Below are 15,967 nucleotides of genomic sequence, written 5' to 3'. Positions count from 1 at the left end.
TGTGTGTATGTGTGTGTATACAGCCATGAATAAATATGTGGAGGCCAAAAGTTGGTCACGCCTCTTCCTCAGTTGTTCTCCACCTTAGGAAAGGGTCTTCACTCAACTGGAGCTCACTGGTTGGCTAGCAAACCCCAAGATCCCCCTGTCTCCATCCATCCATGTGGGATTGATTAAAGGTGTGCATGAGCACACTCATCTTTGTTTAAATTTTTAAAAACTTTTACATGGGTATTAAGGATTTGACTCAGTTCCCCGTGCTTGCACAGCATCTTTACTGACTGAGCCAGTCCTTAACCCAGAAAGAAGTCTATGTACTTACTCTGTTGGTGTCAGTGAGGTAAAGGAGAAGGCTGAATAGCCTTCTTCAGAGTTAGATTTGACACTGGTGCTTTTCCATTTTGATTACTTTCCCATTCTGCTTAGATTTTCAGCCTGACTTTGGGTGGGTGGGGGTGGGGGATTCCCTAAACAACCCTGTAACAAGCTTTTTAAAATATAGTCAGAATTTCTTTTGTGGAACTGTCAGCTCCCCAATAATGACATGGAGACAATATTATGAAAGCTTGTCCTTAGCTTAGGCTTTTTCCAACTAGCTCTTATAACTAAAAGTCTCTATTAATTTACATTCTGCTATGTGGCTTGGTAATCTCTGTTTTGTTCCATATGTCTGACTTAAAAGTCTCTGGCGATATCTGTGTGCCTAGGTCCTTCTTCCTCTCCCTGGAAATCCTGCCTATTCTCTACTGCCTAGCTCTTGGCCATCAACTCTATTAAACCAATCAGAAGGCGCCTGAAGTGGAAGCACATCTTTACAGTATACACAAATATTCTGCAGCATTTCCCCCCTTTTGTCTAAATAAAAGGAAAGGGTTTAACTCTAACACTGTAAAACTATATATAAGAAGAACAATTATCAGATCTAAATAAAAAGGGAAAGATTTTAACTCTAACATAGTAAAACTATATACAATAAGGGCAATTATCAGATAAGAATTATGTTCACAATGTATAGTCCATGTATATTTTCAAATTCAATGTTGACAGAGGTTTGTGTCCCGGGTCCTGCAGCCGTTCAGTCCCAAAGAAACACTCAGAGGTCTACATTAATTATAAACTGATTGGCCTAGTATCTCAGGCTTCTTATTAACTCTTATAACTTATATTAGCCCATAATTCTTATCTGTGTTAGCCACGTGGCTTGGTACCTTTTTCATCAAGGAAGTCATGTCTTACTTGTTCTGTGTCTGGCTTCCTCTCTGTCTGGGTGACAACTGCAGACTGACTTTTTCTCTTCCCAGAATTCTCCTGTTGTCATTGCTTCACCTCTACTTCTTGCCTGGTCACCCCACCTATACTTTCTGCCTGGCTACTGGCCATTCAGCATTTTGTTAATCAAGTACAAGAAACAAATCTTTACAGGGTAAAACCATTGTCCCACAGCAGTTCGGAGAAAGTACTGTATTATTTATACTATTTTAATGAGTCCAAAGTTTTAACTTAAATAACTTTCTATCATAACTTGTATTACCATCCTAAAAATATCATTTTAGACCTTAAATCATTTTCTTAGATCAACAGTTTAATTTTTTTATCTCTCAATCTTTATAAACTTTATATCTTTTTTTTGGTTTTTTTTTAAACTGATAACAAAGAAAAGGATATAACTATCTAGTCTTCAGTTCCCATCAGAGACCCAAGAAGGATATATTACCTGAGTAAGCAGAAAGTGCAGAGCAAACAATTTCTAAAACTAAAATTACAGGGACAGCTAGGTTCCTGGATGGTCCTAAGGATTAACATCGGGGCATTCATCTTTGGCTTCTGTAGAATAATATCTGACAGACTTTTCTGTGAAGCAAGAATTTTGAAGGAGTGTCCTACCTTGTCTTGGCAAAGTTTGGCAGTCACTTTCTTTTGTGTCTTCCTTGTCCAATTTGGACAGCATATTGTTAGCAGTTGAGGCAAGGAGAGTTTCTTGTCCAGTGACTAACCTTGCCACAAATAAAAGCAAACTGTGTTAGTTTTTTGATTCCCATCATTCTGTTTAAAAGTAAATTGGTGCTTCCAGAAGCAGACATCTTTCACTGTCATGAAAAGTCTTATGTTATTAAAAACATTTTAAATGCCATATTCTGTAGGTTTATGATGTGTTTGAAAATCATCTTTCTATTTAAAATTTATCTGTTTGACCTGGAATACGTACCTAACATGACTACATGTTTGATTGTTATAGATGACTACTAACTTGTGTGTCTTTATGATACTAAACAGCTTTCAAGAACTAAAACTTTGCATTTTTAAGTGAGCTGCATAGGTGTAACACCTTAAACAAGAATAGAAAAATATGTAAAGTATAACAAAAGTAACCCTTAAATTTGTATCATATACAAAATCCTTACCAATGTAAAATAGTTCAGACTAGTAGTTGTTTTTTAGTTCAAAAGTAGACTCAACAATTCACCCTTTTATCCCATCCTTTTTATACTAAATCCCCCTATTTTTCCTTCAGAAAGAGATCCCTGAATCTAACCTTCTTTACTCAGCTTTTTTCCTGACCATGACCAACAACAACTTATAATCAACCCCCTAAATGATAATAACCATCCATATTCCATTGAACAACCAAAAGCCACCCATCCCACCTCTTGGGAGTGTGGGCATCGTGTTTTCTAGACTACTTCCTATTGTCTGGGGGTGATGGTATCTCTAAGAGACCCTGAGAAAACTGGGTAGAGACATGGTAGATACTTGATGCTGATAGGCTGGCGAGCCTGGAGTACACAACCCAACACCAGGTAGTGATTGAGACCCTGCAACAGCAAGGAAGGCAAGAATGATTCTAAAAGTTGTGTGTGTGGTTCTGCCATAAATAAATAACTTTGTCAAAATAAAAGCCTGTTCTAGAGCATTTGCAGCTTTCCAGAAAAGCATTGATTCACCACCATGTGATGGTTTTGGCACTTTAAAGGCATTGACATGGTTTGTGCTTCTAAGCACACTCCCCCTTGCCAAAAACATAGTGCACTCATGTAATTGTGGCAGGGAAACGCCAGGTGGACTGGGTCAGACATTCTTGGCTTTTATTTAACGTTGTTCAATTCTATTTTGTAGGTATCATAGCTGCAAATGCTCTAGTATTTTGCCTATGGAGGGTCCCATCGCTGCATCGAACCATGATCAGATATTTTACATCCAACCCAGCGTCAAGTAAGTGTGAATTTATTTTGAGGTAGAAATAATATGGAAAATATGGTTTGTTTTAATCAGAATGTTACAGGAATGAGTTATTTGTCAGTAGTTAAGCACAAAGTACAGAGGTAACCCCCCACCAATTAGATATGTGGTTGGAGAGATGGGTTAGCAGTGAAGAACACTGACTGTTTTTCCAGGGGACCCAGGGTTTATTTCAGTCACCCACATGGTGACTCCTAACTGCCTATAACCTCAGTTCCAGGATATCCATTGCCCTCTTCTGACCTTGTTTGAGCACCAGGGGCACACGGACATACAAACAGACAAGCACCCATACACTTAAATTAAAAGAAATTAAAATAAAGATTTTGAAGTTAAGATCTATAATCATTCAGGCTTATTTTTTGAGGACAATGTTATATGTAATTTTGTGTCTGTAATTGAAGTAATTTCCTCATGCTATAGTGATAAGGACAAGTTTTTGAACTTCAGAATGATCACTGGATGTTTAGGGACATCTTAGGAAATGCTCTGTTAAACCATCTCATTTAAAGTTTTTAACTGACTCGGGCTGGAGAGATGGCTCAGTGGTTAAGAGCACTGCCTGTTCTTCCAAAGGTCCTGAGTTCAATTCCCAGCAACCGCATGGTGGCTCACAACCATCTGTAAGGAGGTCTGACGCCCTCTTCTGGCCTGTAGGCATACAGACAGAACATTGTATACTAAATAAATAAATAAATATTTAAAAAAAAAGTTTTAACTGACTGTTTTGGATTCTTATGCTTGATTTAATAACAACAATGAGACAAGCTTAAAATGAGTAAAACTTATGGCCTAGTATTGCATGTTTACCACATTCTTCCTTCTCTCGTAGAGGTTCTTTGTTCTCCAATGTTGCTGTCAACGTTCAGTCATTTCTCCTTGTTCCACATGGCAGCAAATATGTATGTTTTATGGAGTTTCTCATCTAGCATCGTGAACATTCTGGGTCAAGAGCAGTTTGTGGCAGTGTACCTGTCTGCAGGTAATAGCTTTACTCTGAGAACGTTGGAACTGTAAGACTCATTTCCCTACAGAAGGGACAGAGGAATGGTTACAGTGATATTCTGTACACAGCAAATGCTTGGGATGGATTTATTTATCAAACGTGTGTATAGAAGGGCATCACAGACAAACGGAATTGTTCCTTCCCTGCTTCTCTTCTGATAGATCCCCATGTATGCTTGGTTTTCAGTAAATCAAGCTAAGATTCAGGAATAGAGTGCTATTTAAACATAGCATTTTTATCTCCCTGGACATTGGTTTTGAATTCAGATCAGCCATCTTATAAATAGATGGTTTCCAGACTTCCCAGCTATCTTCACCATGTGGTTTATTTCCCCCAGTGTGTTCAGTTGTTAGAAATCTTTAGATTAGCCATCAGAGTAATTTGTGTTGGGCTGAAGACATAACTCAGTGGTGTGAAGCCCTTACCTAGCATGCACATGATTTAGGTTTGGATCCTTAGCACCAAAAAAATTAGTGAGTGTCCCTGGAAGTGGTGGTGGCTTATGCTACAGACCAGCATTTGGGAAACTGAGGTACAGGGTTTCATGAGAGTTTGAGGCCAGCCTGGGCTTCAGAGTGACAGCCTGTCTCTAAACAAAACAGTAGTGAGTATGCTCTGTTTCCTCTGTAGAATGGCATGTTGGCTGTCCTGGATGGCCTCTTCTCCATATCTCAACTGGGGAATTGTAGCATAGGATTCCAGGTTGCCACTACTGCAGAATGAACAGTTGATCAAATTTTATTTTTAATTTTATTTTATGTATATGGGTGTTTTGTGTAATAGTAGTAGGAGCAGTAGTAGTATGTTTTTTACTCTTTTTGCTCTTTGTGGGGCCCGCCACCTGGCTCCCAAATAAATCATACAGAGACTTATTCTTAGTTATAAATGCTTGGCCTTAGCTTGGCTTGTTTCTTATCAGCTTTCTTAACTTATATTATCCCTTTGCCTTTTGCCTCTAGACTTTTCCCATTCTCTTAGTTCTCTAAATCTTACTCTTACTCTGTGGATTGCTGTGTAGCTCGATGGCTGGCCCTGGTGTCCTCCTCCTCTGGCTACTTCTCCCCCTCCCAGATTTCTACTTCTATTTATTCTCTCTGCCTGCCAGCCCAGACTAGCCTTTCTCCTGCCTCGCTATTGGCCTTTCAGATCTTTATTAGACCATCAGGAGTTCCAGACAGCAAAGTATTGCATCTTCAGAGAGTTAAACAAATGCAACATAAACAAAAGTAACATACCTTAACATAATATTCTCTAGCAATTTCGCCTATATGTGTATTTATATAGCGCATGCAGGGCTTGCTGAGTCCAGAAGATTTCCTAAGACTGGAGTTACATGGTTGTGAGTCATTATGTGGTGCAGGAAATTGAGCTGGGGTCCTCTAGAAGAGCAGTCCTTAATCCTAACCATTGGGCCATGTCTCCAGCCCGTGGAGTTGTTTTTAAAAATGACTTGGAGAGGCACACTTTTATCCCAGCATGGGGGAGGCAGAAGCAGGTGAATCTCTAACTTCAAGCCAGCCTGGTCCACAGGTCCACAGAGTGATGTCTAGGACAGCCGGGGTACACAGAGAAACTCTGTCTTGAATCCCCTCCCCACCAAAAAAAAGACACTGAGAGTCAGGTGTGGTGGTACATGCCTTTAATCTCAGCATTCAGGAGATAGAGGCAGGCGTTCGCTGTATGAGTTTGAGGCGAGTGTGATCTTTATAGTGAGTTCCAGGCCTGTCTCCAAAGAAAAGAAAAATGATGTTGAGTTCTATGGCACTAAAGCCAGCAGGACCTAATAGACCCCCTGTTTCTGGAGGTGAGTCCAGGGGTCTGAGATAGCTGGGAAGTTTGAGTACTGGCCTTTTCTCATGTTGTAGATTAGGAAAATGATACCTGAGAGGTAAGTGGATACCCTGTGTCACTCGGTGAGTCGTGTGTGGGGTCTATCTAGGAAAGGACACGCCATTCAGGACATTGCCCTATAAATGAGCTGAAATGATAGTAGAATGGGCTTCATACTGGCACCCTTAGATTGATCTGAATAGAAACCTTACACCATTGCTTTAAGCCCAATACTCAGGAGGCTGTGGCAGAGAATAGTGGCCTTGAGGTCAACCTGGGCTACAAAGCAAAATACGCCACTAAAGAAGAAAAGCAAACCAGTACTACAACTGGAGTGGAGACTAAAATACAGACGCTAAGGGCTGGGGCAGAGTTCAGTGGTAGTGCTAGTCTGGTGTGCTTAAGGCCCTGGGCTCAATTAGCAGTATGTCTAAAAGAAAAAATACAATAGTACTTTTTATAGGTGACTTGTTGAAATGTGGCTTATTTTATAGGTGTCATTTCCAATTTTGTCAGTTATGTGTGCAAAGTTGCCACGGGGAGATACGGACCTTCACTGGGTGCAGTAAGTAGTCTTCATTTCCCCTTCCTCCCTCCCTTCCTCCCTCCCTCTCTCCCTCCCTCCCTCTCTTTCTCTTGTATATCTAATTAAATATTTTCTGATCTAACTTTAAATTTCATTGAGAAATGATTGTTTATGAGAAAGCTGCACATGAGTACAGCTTCCATATACTCTCATCCTGCTGTTCCCTTATGTCTCCCTGAATCCGTCTAAGAGTAAATAATGAGTAAATTAACATGGAAACGATTTGTTTGACACATTTATGTCAAACTTGGAGTTTGTACATTTGTACAACTGAAGTGTTGAGACTGCAGCTTTTTTACTTCACCTTTGTTGGTTGTGTGTGCCATGTGTGGTTGCTCTGGGACTTGTGTTGGGGGGACAGAACATAACTTGGTGGAACTAGTTCTTTCCTCTTTTTTTTTTTGGTTTTTCGAGACAGGGTTTCTCTGTGGTTTTCGAGCCTGTCCTGGAACTAGCTCTGTAGACCAGGCTGGTCTCGAACTCACAGAGATCCGCCTGCCTCTGCCTCCCGAGTGCTGGGATTAAAGGTGTGCGCCACCATTGCCCAGCTTCCTCTTTTTTTTTAAAATTTTGTTTTATTGTTTGTGTTTTGAGACAGGGTCTGACTGTTTATTTCTGGCTGGCCTGGAATTCACAGAGATCCACTTGCCTTGGTCTCCTTAGCTGAGTGCTGGGATTAAAGGTGTGCGCCACCATACCTGACCCGTCTCTATAGCTTTTAACTATTGTTTGTTTGTATGTATGTACTGGAATATAGTACGTTTTAGAAAAAGTATGTCAGAATAACGAGAGCCCACTCTTAACATTAGATACTGTCATTACATACTTAAATCTGCTACTGTGCTCTGAACACTACCTAGATTCAGTTACTGGACCATTCATGGTGGCACATGCCTTTAATACCAGCACTTGGCTAGCCTGGTCTACATAGAGGGTGCCAGGTCAGCAAGGGCTATGCTGAGACCTTGTCTCAAGCAATGAAACAAACCAACAAGTGCTGCGGACATTTTGTGTATAGCCCCTGTGTGGACAGTGCTTTCATTTTTTAGAGTCGAGTGACCATATCATAGGGTGCCGATGTTAATGTTTAAGAACCTACAGACTGGTAGCACAAGGACCACTGTGTTCTGTCCTTTCCTGCCAGCAGAGTGTGAGAGTCCCAGGCTCTATGGCTTCACCCACTCACAGTGTGGCCTGGTGGCTATTTTCCCCAATAAAAGCTAATGATGTTGATGATTTTGTGTTTGTTCTTCAAGCATCATCTTTAAATTATCTTTTGCTCATTTATATGTTTAATTGAGCTTGCTAAATATTCACAATATTTTCTGGGAACAAGTGCTTTGTTAGGCCGTTGTTTGAGATGTACTTATGTACATCCTGTTCCCTCTACCTTCCTGGCTTTTATCAGAATTTTAACCAGCAAACATTTTTTTTTTTAGCCTACCTTGTCTTGTCTTGAACAATTTCTTTCAAAGAGTATGCTGTTAATTTGCATGAAGCTTAATTTACTTACTAGAAGTCACTTTTGGTGAGGAAAGTTTTCCCTGACCCAATCACAAAGACTTTACTCCTATGTTGTTTTATTTATTTAATTCTATGCTTCATTTTAAATCAAATCTGAAGTCTTAGCACAGATCCACTAGCTTTTAACATTTTGCCATGCATCATTTCCTCTCTAACCATACTTACTCTTTTCAGAACCTTTTGAGCAGTTTCTCTCTCTCTCTCTCTCTCTCTCTCTCTCTCTCTCTCTCTCTCTAAGACAGAGACCTCTCTCTCTCTGTAAGACAGAGACAGACACAGTGTCCTTGGGCACACATTTGCTGTGGTGTGCAGATGAAGGTCAGAGGACAGCTTTTGGGGTTGGCTCTTTTTCTGCATTTGGTTCTGGGTGCTGGATTCAGGTCATCAGGCTTTAGTGTCCAGTGCTTTCTGTGTGTTGAGCTACTGTCCTTAAGAAAAGTTTCTTATATTGTGTCTCTTTGTTTCTGTATACTTCAGCATTTGCTTCCTAGAAACACAAATATTTTTCCATAGTCCACAGCACCATTATTAAAGAGATAAACTTTATAATCCATATACCACTTATGAAGTTGTTCTAGTACTGTTCCCCGTAAGCTCATGTATACATTTAGTTGTTATTTTTTTTTTTGGCTTCTCAGAGCTGTCACATTTCTGCAGGTTGTCCTTGTTTTTCATGCTCCCAGTGTTTTAGAACAAACAGGGAGGCTATTGTGGATTTTCTTTTTCCTCAAGACTCAATCAGCTTGTTTGTCTTGGGCGGGAATATTAGATAAATGGTATCCTCAGGATCATTTCTGCTAGGACCAGGCACGTGGTGTCGTCTCTTTTTGTGGTGAATGTCTCAGATGTTGTCCAGCCTCTATACTACATTTTTCTTTTAAAATTAATATATGTGAGGAGACGTTTTTAGATTATGTAAATACTTTGTTCATCAACTTCTCCCTGTCACACGCTCTACTGATAATAATATCTGTTGATTATTTTAGTTCGAGTCTGTTTTCACTGTGATTCTTTTTTGCAAAGGTGACATGTGTATCCTCTTAGCTAGAATCAGCACTGGCAAAGCCCCTTTGGCTCTAGGCCATACTTGATGTCTTCCATGCTGTCCTTTTTGTGTGCTGGGATGTTACGCCAAGACTCCTTCAGTCTGTCACGGTTTACCTTTCTGACCCAATACTTGAGAAGAATGACAGCGAAGCCCTTTGTAGAGTGTCTATGGAGATTATTTTTGATAAGTAGATTTGTTCTTACTACATTGTTCCGTTAGTAGACATCTTTGTATCTGCTGTGACCTGTGTTAGAAAAAAAACTACCTTGAGTGCCTGCCACGCTGTGTTTTTACCCTGTTCTCTGTACTTCGCACTCGGATCTTTGAAGTCCTCTGCCAAGCTGTGCAGCTCACTTGGTTCTGCTGTGTTGCTCTCCAGCATGCGCTTCCTGTCTCTTCCCCTAAGCTCCATGCAGCTGATGGCTGAGTCTGGGTTTCCATGTGCTGCCTTGGCACACAGCACCTCTCCTTCTGATCTCAGAATTGCTTGTTTTTCTTCACTGTCTTTCCTGCTATGCTGTAAGGTCCATAAAGTTGGAAATGTTTTTTCACCTCTGTGTCTCTAGTGTATAATATCATGCCGACTGTGTTAGGATTCAAATAGCTGAATGAATGTGTATCATGAGAGCTAACTTAAACAAGGAATTATGATCGAGTTTTTGAGATAGTCTACCATTCAGAATATTAGGATTATGATTAGCATTAATAGAGGTTTGTTAAATTTCTGTATTGCAGAAAAATATCTCAAAGCCATTATTAAATTTAAATTGTAAGAAAAAGCTGCCCACTCCATAGCTCACTGCAACAGTTAGAGAGCTGCTAGACTTTCTTTCTTAAGTGTGTGGCATGTTTAATGATGTCCTTGGCGCTCATTAAGGATGCATGTGGTCATTATGATATATTTAAGTTCTCCATAGTGAAAGTATAGTCTGTTTCTAGGGATTATTTGCAGCATTGTGTGACAGCTTGGATCCCTTTCCCTGATACTGTTCACATTCACAGTGAAAAGTTTTTAAGATTTGTGTGGATGTGGAGTGCACTGGCCTGCTCAGAGCCTAGGCATCCCCTGGTCACATGGTATCCGCTGTCCTCACCATCATGTTCCTTACCTTGCAGTCAGGAGCAATCATGACTGTGCTTGCAGCAGTTTGCACCAAGATTCCAGAAGGGAGGCTCGCCATCATCTTCCTCCCAGTGTTCACCTTCACAGCAGGCAACGTGAGTACCCGGTGGAGTTCTGGTTGCAGCCTGGTCAGACAGCGTCTGAAATCTCGCCCTTAAATTGAAAGTGGAGGAGCAAAATTGTACCATTTCTCTTTTCTCTCCCTGGCTTCCAGGCCTTAAAAGCCATCATTGCCATGGATACAGCTGGGATGATCCTGGGATGGAAATTCTTTGATCATGCAGCGCATCTTGGGGGAGCTCTCTTTGGAATGTAAGTTTGAGCAGAATCAGGTGCTGAGTTGTTGCTTTCCCCACCCCTTGCTGGTCCCATCTTACTGGTGTACAGAGCTGGTGCAGCCATTTTTCTCCCTGCATTGCGTGTGTGGGAGAGTGTGCTGTGTCTAGGTAGAGGCTGGTGTGGACCGTGTGCCAGTGTGGATGGTACCTGACGTCTGCTACATGCCAACACCAAGCTAGTTACTTTAGGTTCCTGTTTAATGATAGAAACTGAGTCACAGGAATGGCAGGTGTTGAAGTAGAGACTAGAAAATTAAATAGAAACCCACGGTTTCGTTTTGCAACACACCAGACTAAGCACACTGGGTGTTTGATCACACACACCAGACTGAGCACACTGGGTGTATGGTCAGACACACCAGACTGAGCACACTGGGTGCATGGTCACACACACCAGACTGAGCACACTGGGTGTATGGTCACACACACAGTTGCACTTCAGGAAATTTGTTTTTGCCTGAATTTAAACAGAACAGAAGATCTTCCTAAGTGAAGCAGTGCTGCTGTGCTGTGTGTAATTTCCGTGGTGACTAAAGAACGGCACATGCGTGTTCTAGCTCTTAGAGCGGCACATTATAGACAGTCTGAGACAAAGACTTTGAGAAGTAGCTATGCTTTGTGAAGTCTAAGTTTAGCTGTACTTTACATGTATTTTCATAGCATCTTTTCCCCTGGTGGGTTTTTATTGTTCTACCTTTTCTTTTATTCTGAAGTTAATTGTATCAAATACACTTTAAAGTCCAGGATCTGAAAAGCAGAGGAATCCTTTCTCTTGGCTCTTCTAATTTCAACCCTTTTCGTGTAGTGGATCTCAGTCATGTCCCAGACTCATCTTTTTTGTGTTTAGAAAGGAATCAGAAGCTTGGGCTATTGAGAGGGCTCAGTGAGTAAGGGTGCTTGCTGTCCAGCTTAATCCCAAGTGCAATCCCCAGGATACACATGGTGGAAGGTGAGAACTGGCTCCTGCAAGTTATCCTTTGATTGACATGCACTTCCTCACACACGTGTCCATGCACCGTCCTCACAGGTGCATACACACATGCACGCTCCCCACATAAACACATATACATACCCATACATGTGTACACCCACATGCATGTATATCCCCACACTACCGTGGAATTACATGCCCCCCAAAAGGAGGGATGGATAATTTGTCGATGATCACACCGCCAGTGATTGCAGAATACTAGCTTGTTCACTGCATCAGGAAAGTTTCTTCAACACTGGTGTAGCTTGGTGGTGATGCACAGCCTAACGTGTGGGGTCCTCAGTTCAATCCCCTGAAGCAAAACTGTGTCTTCCTACTTGGCCTTAGCCATGCCACCGGTTAATCTATATTCATGAGTATAATCGAGTAGTTGCCTGCCAGACTGAAATGTTTGGTTCTGCTTGCAGTTAGTAGGATCAAAAGATTTGGAAAGATCATGTTCATGGTGAGTTCTTGACAAGTGATTCACTTCTAAGGGTTTTACATTTGTTCTTGGGACAGTCCTTTTTCTCTTCTACATGCATGAGAGAATCTTACTTTAGCTCCAATTAATTGGTGTGATTTGTTTGTTTGTTTTCAAGACGAGGTCTTTCTGTGTAGCTCCTGTCTGACCTCTTATTCAATATACAACTCAGGCTGTCCTTGAACTTGTGACAATTCTCATGCCTCAGTTTCCCGAGAGCTAGGATTACAGGTGTGTGTTATTGTCTCCAGTTTTTATAAGCAGGAATTAAAATCCTGGTATAAGGCAAAACCTTTACAATGAAAAATGAATATTCAGATATTTTTGACATGTTAAAATGTTACGTTGCTGTTTTGGTACTATGTAAATCAGATAGAGCACTGTTCACAGTATATTTATTCTTATGTGTATCAGTATCTTACCGACATGTATGTCTGTTTTCCACATTCATGACTGGTGCCCACAGAGGCCATAGGAGGGCAGCAGATCCCCTAAAACTGGAGTTTCAGGCAGTTGTGAGCCACCATGTTGATGCTGGGAGTTGGACTTGGGACTTAAAAAGCTCCAAGTGCTCTTAACCTCTGAACCATCTCTCCACCCCTTCAGTCTTTTATACCTTTTTTTTCTTTTTGAAACAGGCTCTCACTATGTAAGCCTGTCTGGCCTGGATCTCTGTATGTAGACAAGGCTAACCAGACACTCAAAGAGATCCCTCTACCTCTACCGCGTGCCTCTGCATTTCTGCCAGGATTAAGAGCATGGCCATCATGCCCATTCTCTTAAAAATTAAAACCAGGTGTCTAGGAAAGGATGAGGTCAATCAAGTCTGCTGTCTGCCTCTGAGAACATGAGGTCTGTTTGGAGAAGTGAGTACACGAGTCAAGGTTTCAAGAGTAGGTGCTTTCCTAGGCTGCCTTTCTCTGTCAGCTCACATCTGCAGGAGCCAGTGCCTTTTCCATGGGAGACTGAAGATGCCCTAAATGAACCCCCCACAGCCTGTGTTTCATGTGGTACAGCATGCCCATGTGGTTAGCACTGTCACTCAGTTCCTGTGAGATGACTTCCATGCTCTTTGTGAGCAGTAGTTGGAGCACAGGATTTCAGGTGTGGGTCCTGCTCGCTCTTTGCTGATTCCTAGCCAAAGGGCTGAGCAGATTAAGGAATTACACCTTTCACCTTCACTGCTCATTGTCTGCAGGCAGGTTTTGGGTGGGCAGGCCTCCTTCTGTGTGTAGGCAGGTGGAAATGGCGGGAGGACATATACCATTGTAGTCCTCATTAGTAAGTCCCATACCTGACATTTCTTTTTAATCATTGTAAAAAAAGTCAGTGTATCTTTGGTCAGAACTTGGGTGACACACAAAGCTATTAGCATGTTAAGCAAATTATTTTCTTATATACTTCTTTTCCTCTAGTTTGTAAAGAGAAAAACAAAGGTAGATATGGTTGTTTATCCTTCTCTTTCCAGCTTTTGGGAGGCAGAATTGTCATGAATATCCAGCCAACTTGGGCTACATTGTGAGAACTTGTCTCAAAAATAAACAAGGAATCATGATGGTTAACTTGAAGTGAATAAGAAAGTTATAATTTAGGGCCTTTGAGATGGCTCTTTGGCTAAAGGCATTTTGCGCAAAGCCTCACAGACTTAATTCCATCATTGGGACATACATGATAGAGTTCTAAGACCTTTACACACAGACCATGGTATCCGGCCCTCCTCCCCCAAGATACAGAATGTCAAGAACAATCTTTAATAACTGTGTAAAGCTGTGACATATTTCCAAGCAGCCACTCAGGCCTATCCTGCTTTTATCCTTTATATATCATAAATATCAAAGCTTTATATCAAATTACCTATTGTATTCTGTTTTGTGGAGTGACTGTGACAACTTGGGGCTGCACAGACGGCTCAGCAGTTCAGAGCAGAGGACCTGAGTTCCCAGCACCCACACGGCAGCTCACAACTGTTTGTAACTCCAGTTTCTGGGAATGCAGTGCTGTCTTCTGGCCTCTAGTATCACTGCATACACATGGTGCACAGACATACATGTAGGCAAAGCACCCACTCACAGAAAACAAATACTCTTTTTAATGAAAACAAATACAAAAAGCAAAGCAAAAACAAAAAATCAAAACAAAACAAAACAAAAAACTGGTGTCACTCGGTGCTGCAGTGATGTTTATTTAGATTTGCATGTCACATAGTTTGAACATTGGACTATTTGTCTTTCTCCAGATGGTATATCACTTATGGTCATGAACTCATTTGGAAGAACAGGGAGCCTCTAGTGAAAATCTGGCATGAAATAAGGACTAATGGCCCCAAAAAAGGAGGTGGCTCTAAGTGATGCAAAACTGGCCAGTATGGTACATCTGCTCCTTGCTGCCTGGAAGACTCAGCATCCTGCCACCCTGGTGTTTTAAATGTTCTCAGTACATGTCTCATTAGCAAATTATGGCAAAGTTATGAAATAAATGTTTATATCTCTAGTTTGTAAATGGTATTTGCTCCTTTGGAGTACTGGTGCTCTTGCTTGGTTTGTTAAATATGACATTCTTCAAGCCTGGAACCTGGTGAGAGATCCTCAACAGATTTGATGGGACCTTGGAGGAGCCTTGGTTTTATGCCTGACCTGGCATCTACTTAGCATTGGTTCTGACTTCCTTTGACAGTAGAAAGTTGAGGGCATTTTCTGTTTGACATAGTCTGGAATAACAGCCACAGCACTCCCAAGCATTTCCCTAAATGACTTTTCTGGCAGTGAGCAACATATCCAGAAACTTGTTTTAGAATTTACTTTCTAGATAAAAGATGCAGCTAGATAAGAGGAGAAGAGGGGGTTGGGAAGATGGCTCAGGCAGAAGAGTTGCCTGCCATGAAAACATGAGGAGCTAAGGTTGGATCCTAGCACCCATAGAAAACTGTTGTGGTGGCACACACCTGTAATCCCAGGTTACATCGGCTAGATGGATTACCCAATTGATGAGTTCCAGGTTGAGTGAGAGACCTGTCTCAAAGGGATGAGCATTAAGTGATAGAGCATTAAGTGTTTTTCTTTGCCCTCTGCACATGTGTAGAAATGTATGGTCATTGGTGTGAACACACCACCACAGAAAATAAAATGGGGAGCAGTTGAGGAAAAAACTTGGATTCTATCTCTGGTCTCCACATATGTGCACACATGTGCATGACCATTCTGAACTCACCAGCCCCATCCCACCTCCAAGCGAAGGAAATAAGGTGGGTAAATACAGAAAGGAAACCTTGTTTCAACCTTATGTTTAGAGATATGTGCTCTAATGGGATCAAACTGAACCCTCTGAATGGGGCTGACAATTGGAGCAGACTGAGAAACCATGATAATGGCACTGGAATTTGTCTCTAGTGCATGTCCTGGCTTGTTGGGATCCTATTCTATTTGGATATGCATACCTTCCTAAGCCTGGATTTAGTGGGAAGGCCCTTGGACTTCCCACAGGACAGGGTACCCTGCCCTCTCTCATGACTGGAGTGGGGGAGGGGTGTGGGGGGAAGTGGGAGGAGGGGAGGAAGTGGAAATTTTGATTGGTATTAGTTATAAAGTTAATAAAAAAAGAAACTAGAAAAAAAAGATATGTGCTCTAATTTGTAATCAAAGGCTGCTCATACGTTTCCTGGCTGCCCAGACCTGAAATAATCACACAAACTATATATTAATTGCAACACTGCTTGGCCAATTACTCTAGCGTATTCCTAGCTAGCTCTTACATCTTAACCCATTTTTATTTTATATTTCACACGAGGCTCGTGGTTTCCTGTGAGGTTTAGTCTGGCGGCGGCT

At 41.5% G+C, this 15,967-nt stretch overlaps 1 protein-coding gene across 1 annotated transcript in view; it reads left to right on the top strand.

The window, feature by feature from the left end:
- Parl (presenilin associated rhomboid like) overlaps positions 1–14,645 on the top strand; it is a 33,241-nt gene extending 18,596 nt beyond the window's left edge. The window contains exons 5-10 of the mRNA XM_005368935.2: positions 3,115–3,210; positions 4,070–4,219; positions 6,568–6,638; positions 10,348–10,449; positions 10,569–10,666; positions 14,383–14,645. Coding sequence (XP_005368992.1) covers positions 3,115–3,210; positions 4,070–4,219; positions 6,568–6,638; positions 10,348–10,449; positions 10,569–10,666; positions 14,383–14,494 — 629 coding nt within the window. The 3' untranslated portion in view covers positions 14,495–14,645. The remainder of the gene's footprint in view (positions 1–3,114; positions 3,211–4,069; positions 4,220–6,567; positions 6,639–10,347; positions 10,450–10,568; positions 10,667–14,382) is intronic.
- Positions 14,646–15,967: the final 1,322 nt, after the last annotated feature.

The sequence above is a fragment of the Microtus ochrogaster genome, unplaced genomic scaffold (genome assembly GCF_000317375.1).
Source record: "Microtus ochrogaster isolate Prairie Vole_2 unplaced genomic scaffold, MicOch1.0 UNK43, whole genome shotgun sequence".
Classification (NCBI taxonomy): Eukaryota; Metazoa; Chordata; class Mammalia; order Rodentia; family Cricetidae; genus Microtus; species Microtus ochrogaster.
The sequence above is the reverse complement of the archived record's forward strand: the minus strand, read 5'-3'. Positions and strand labels throughout refer to the sequence as shown.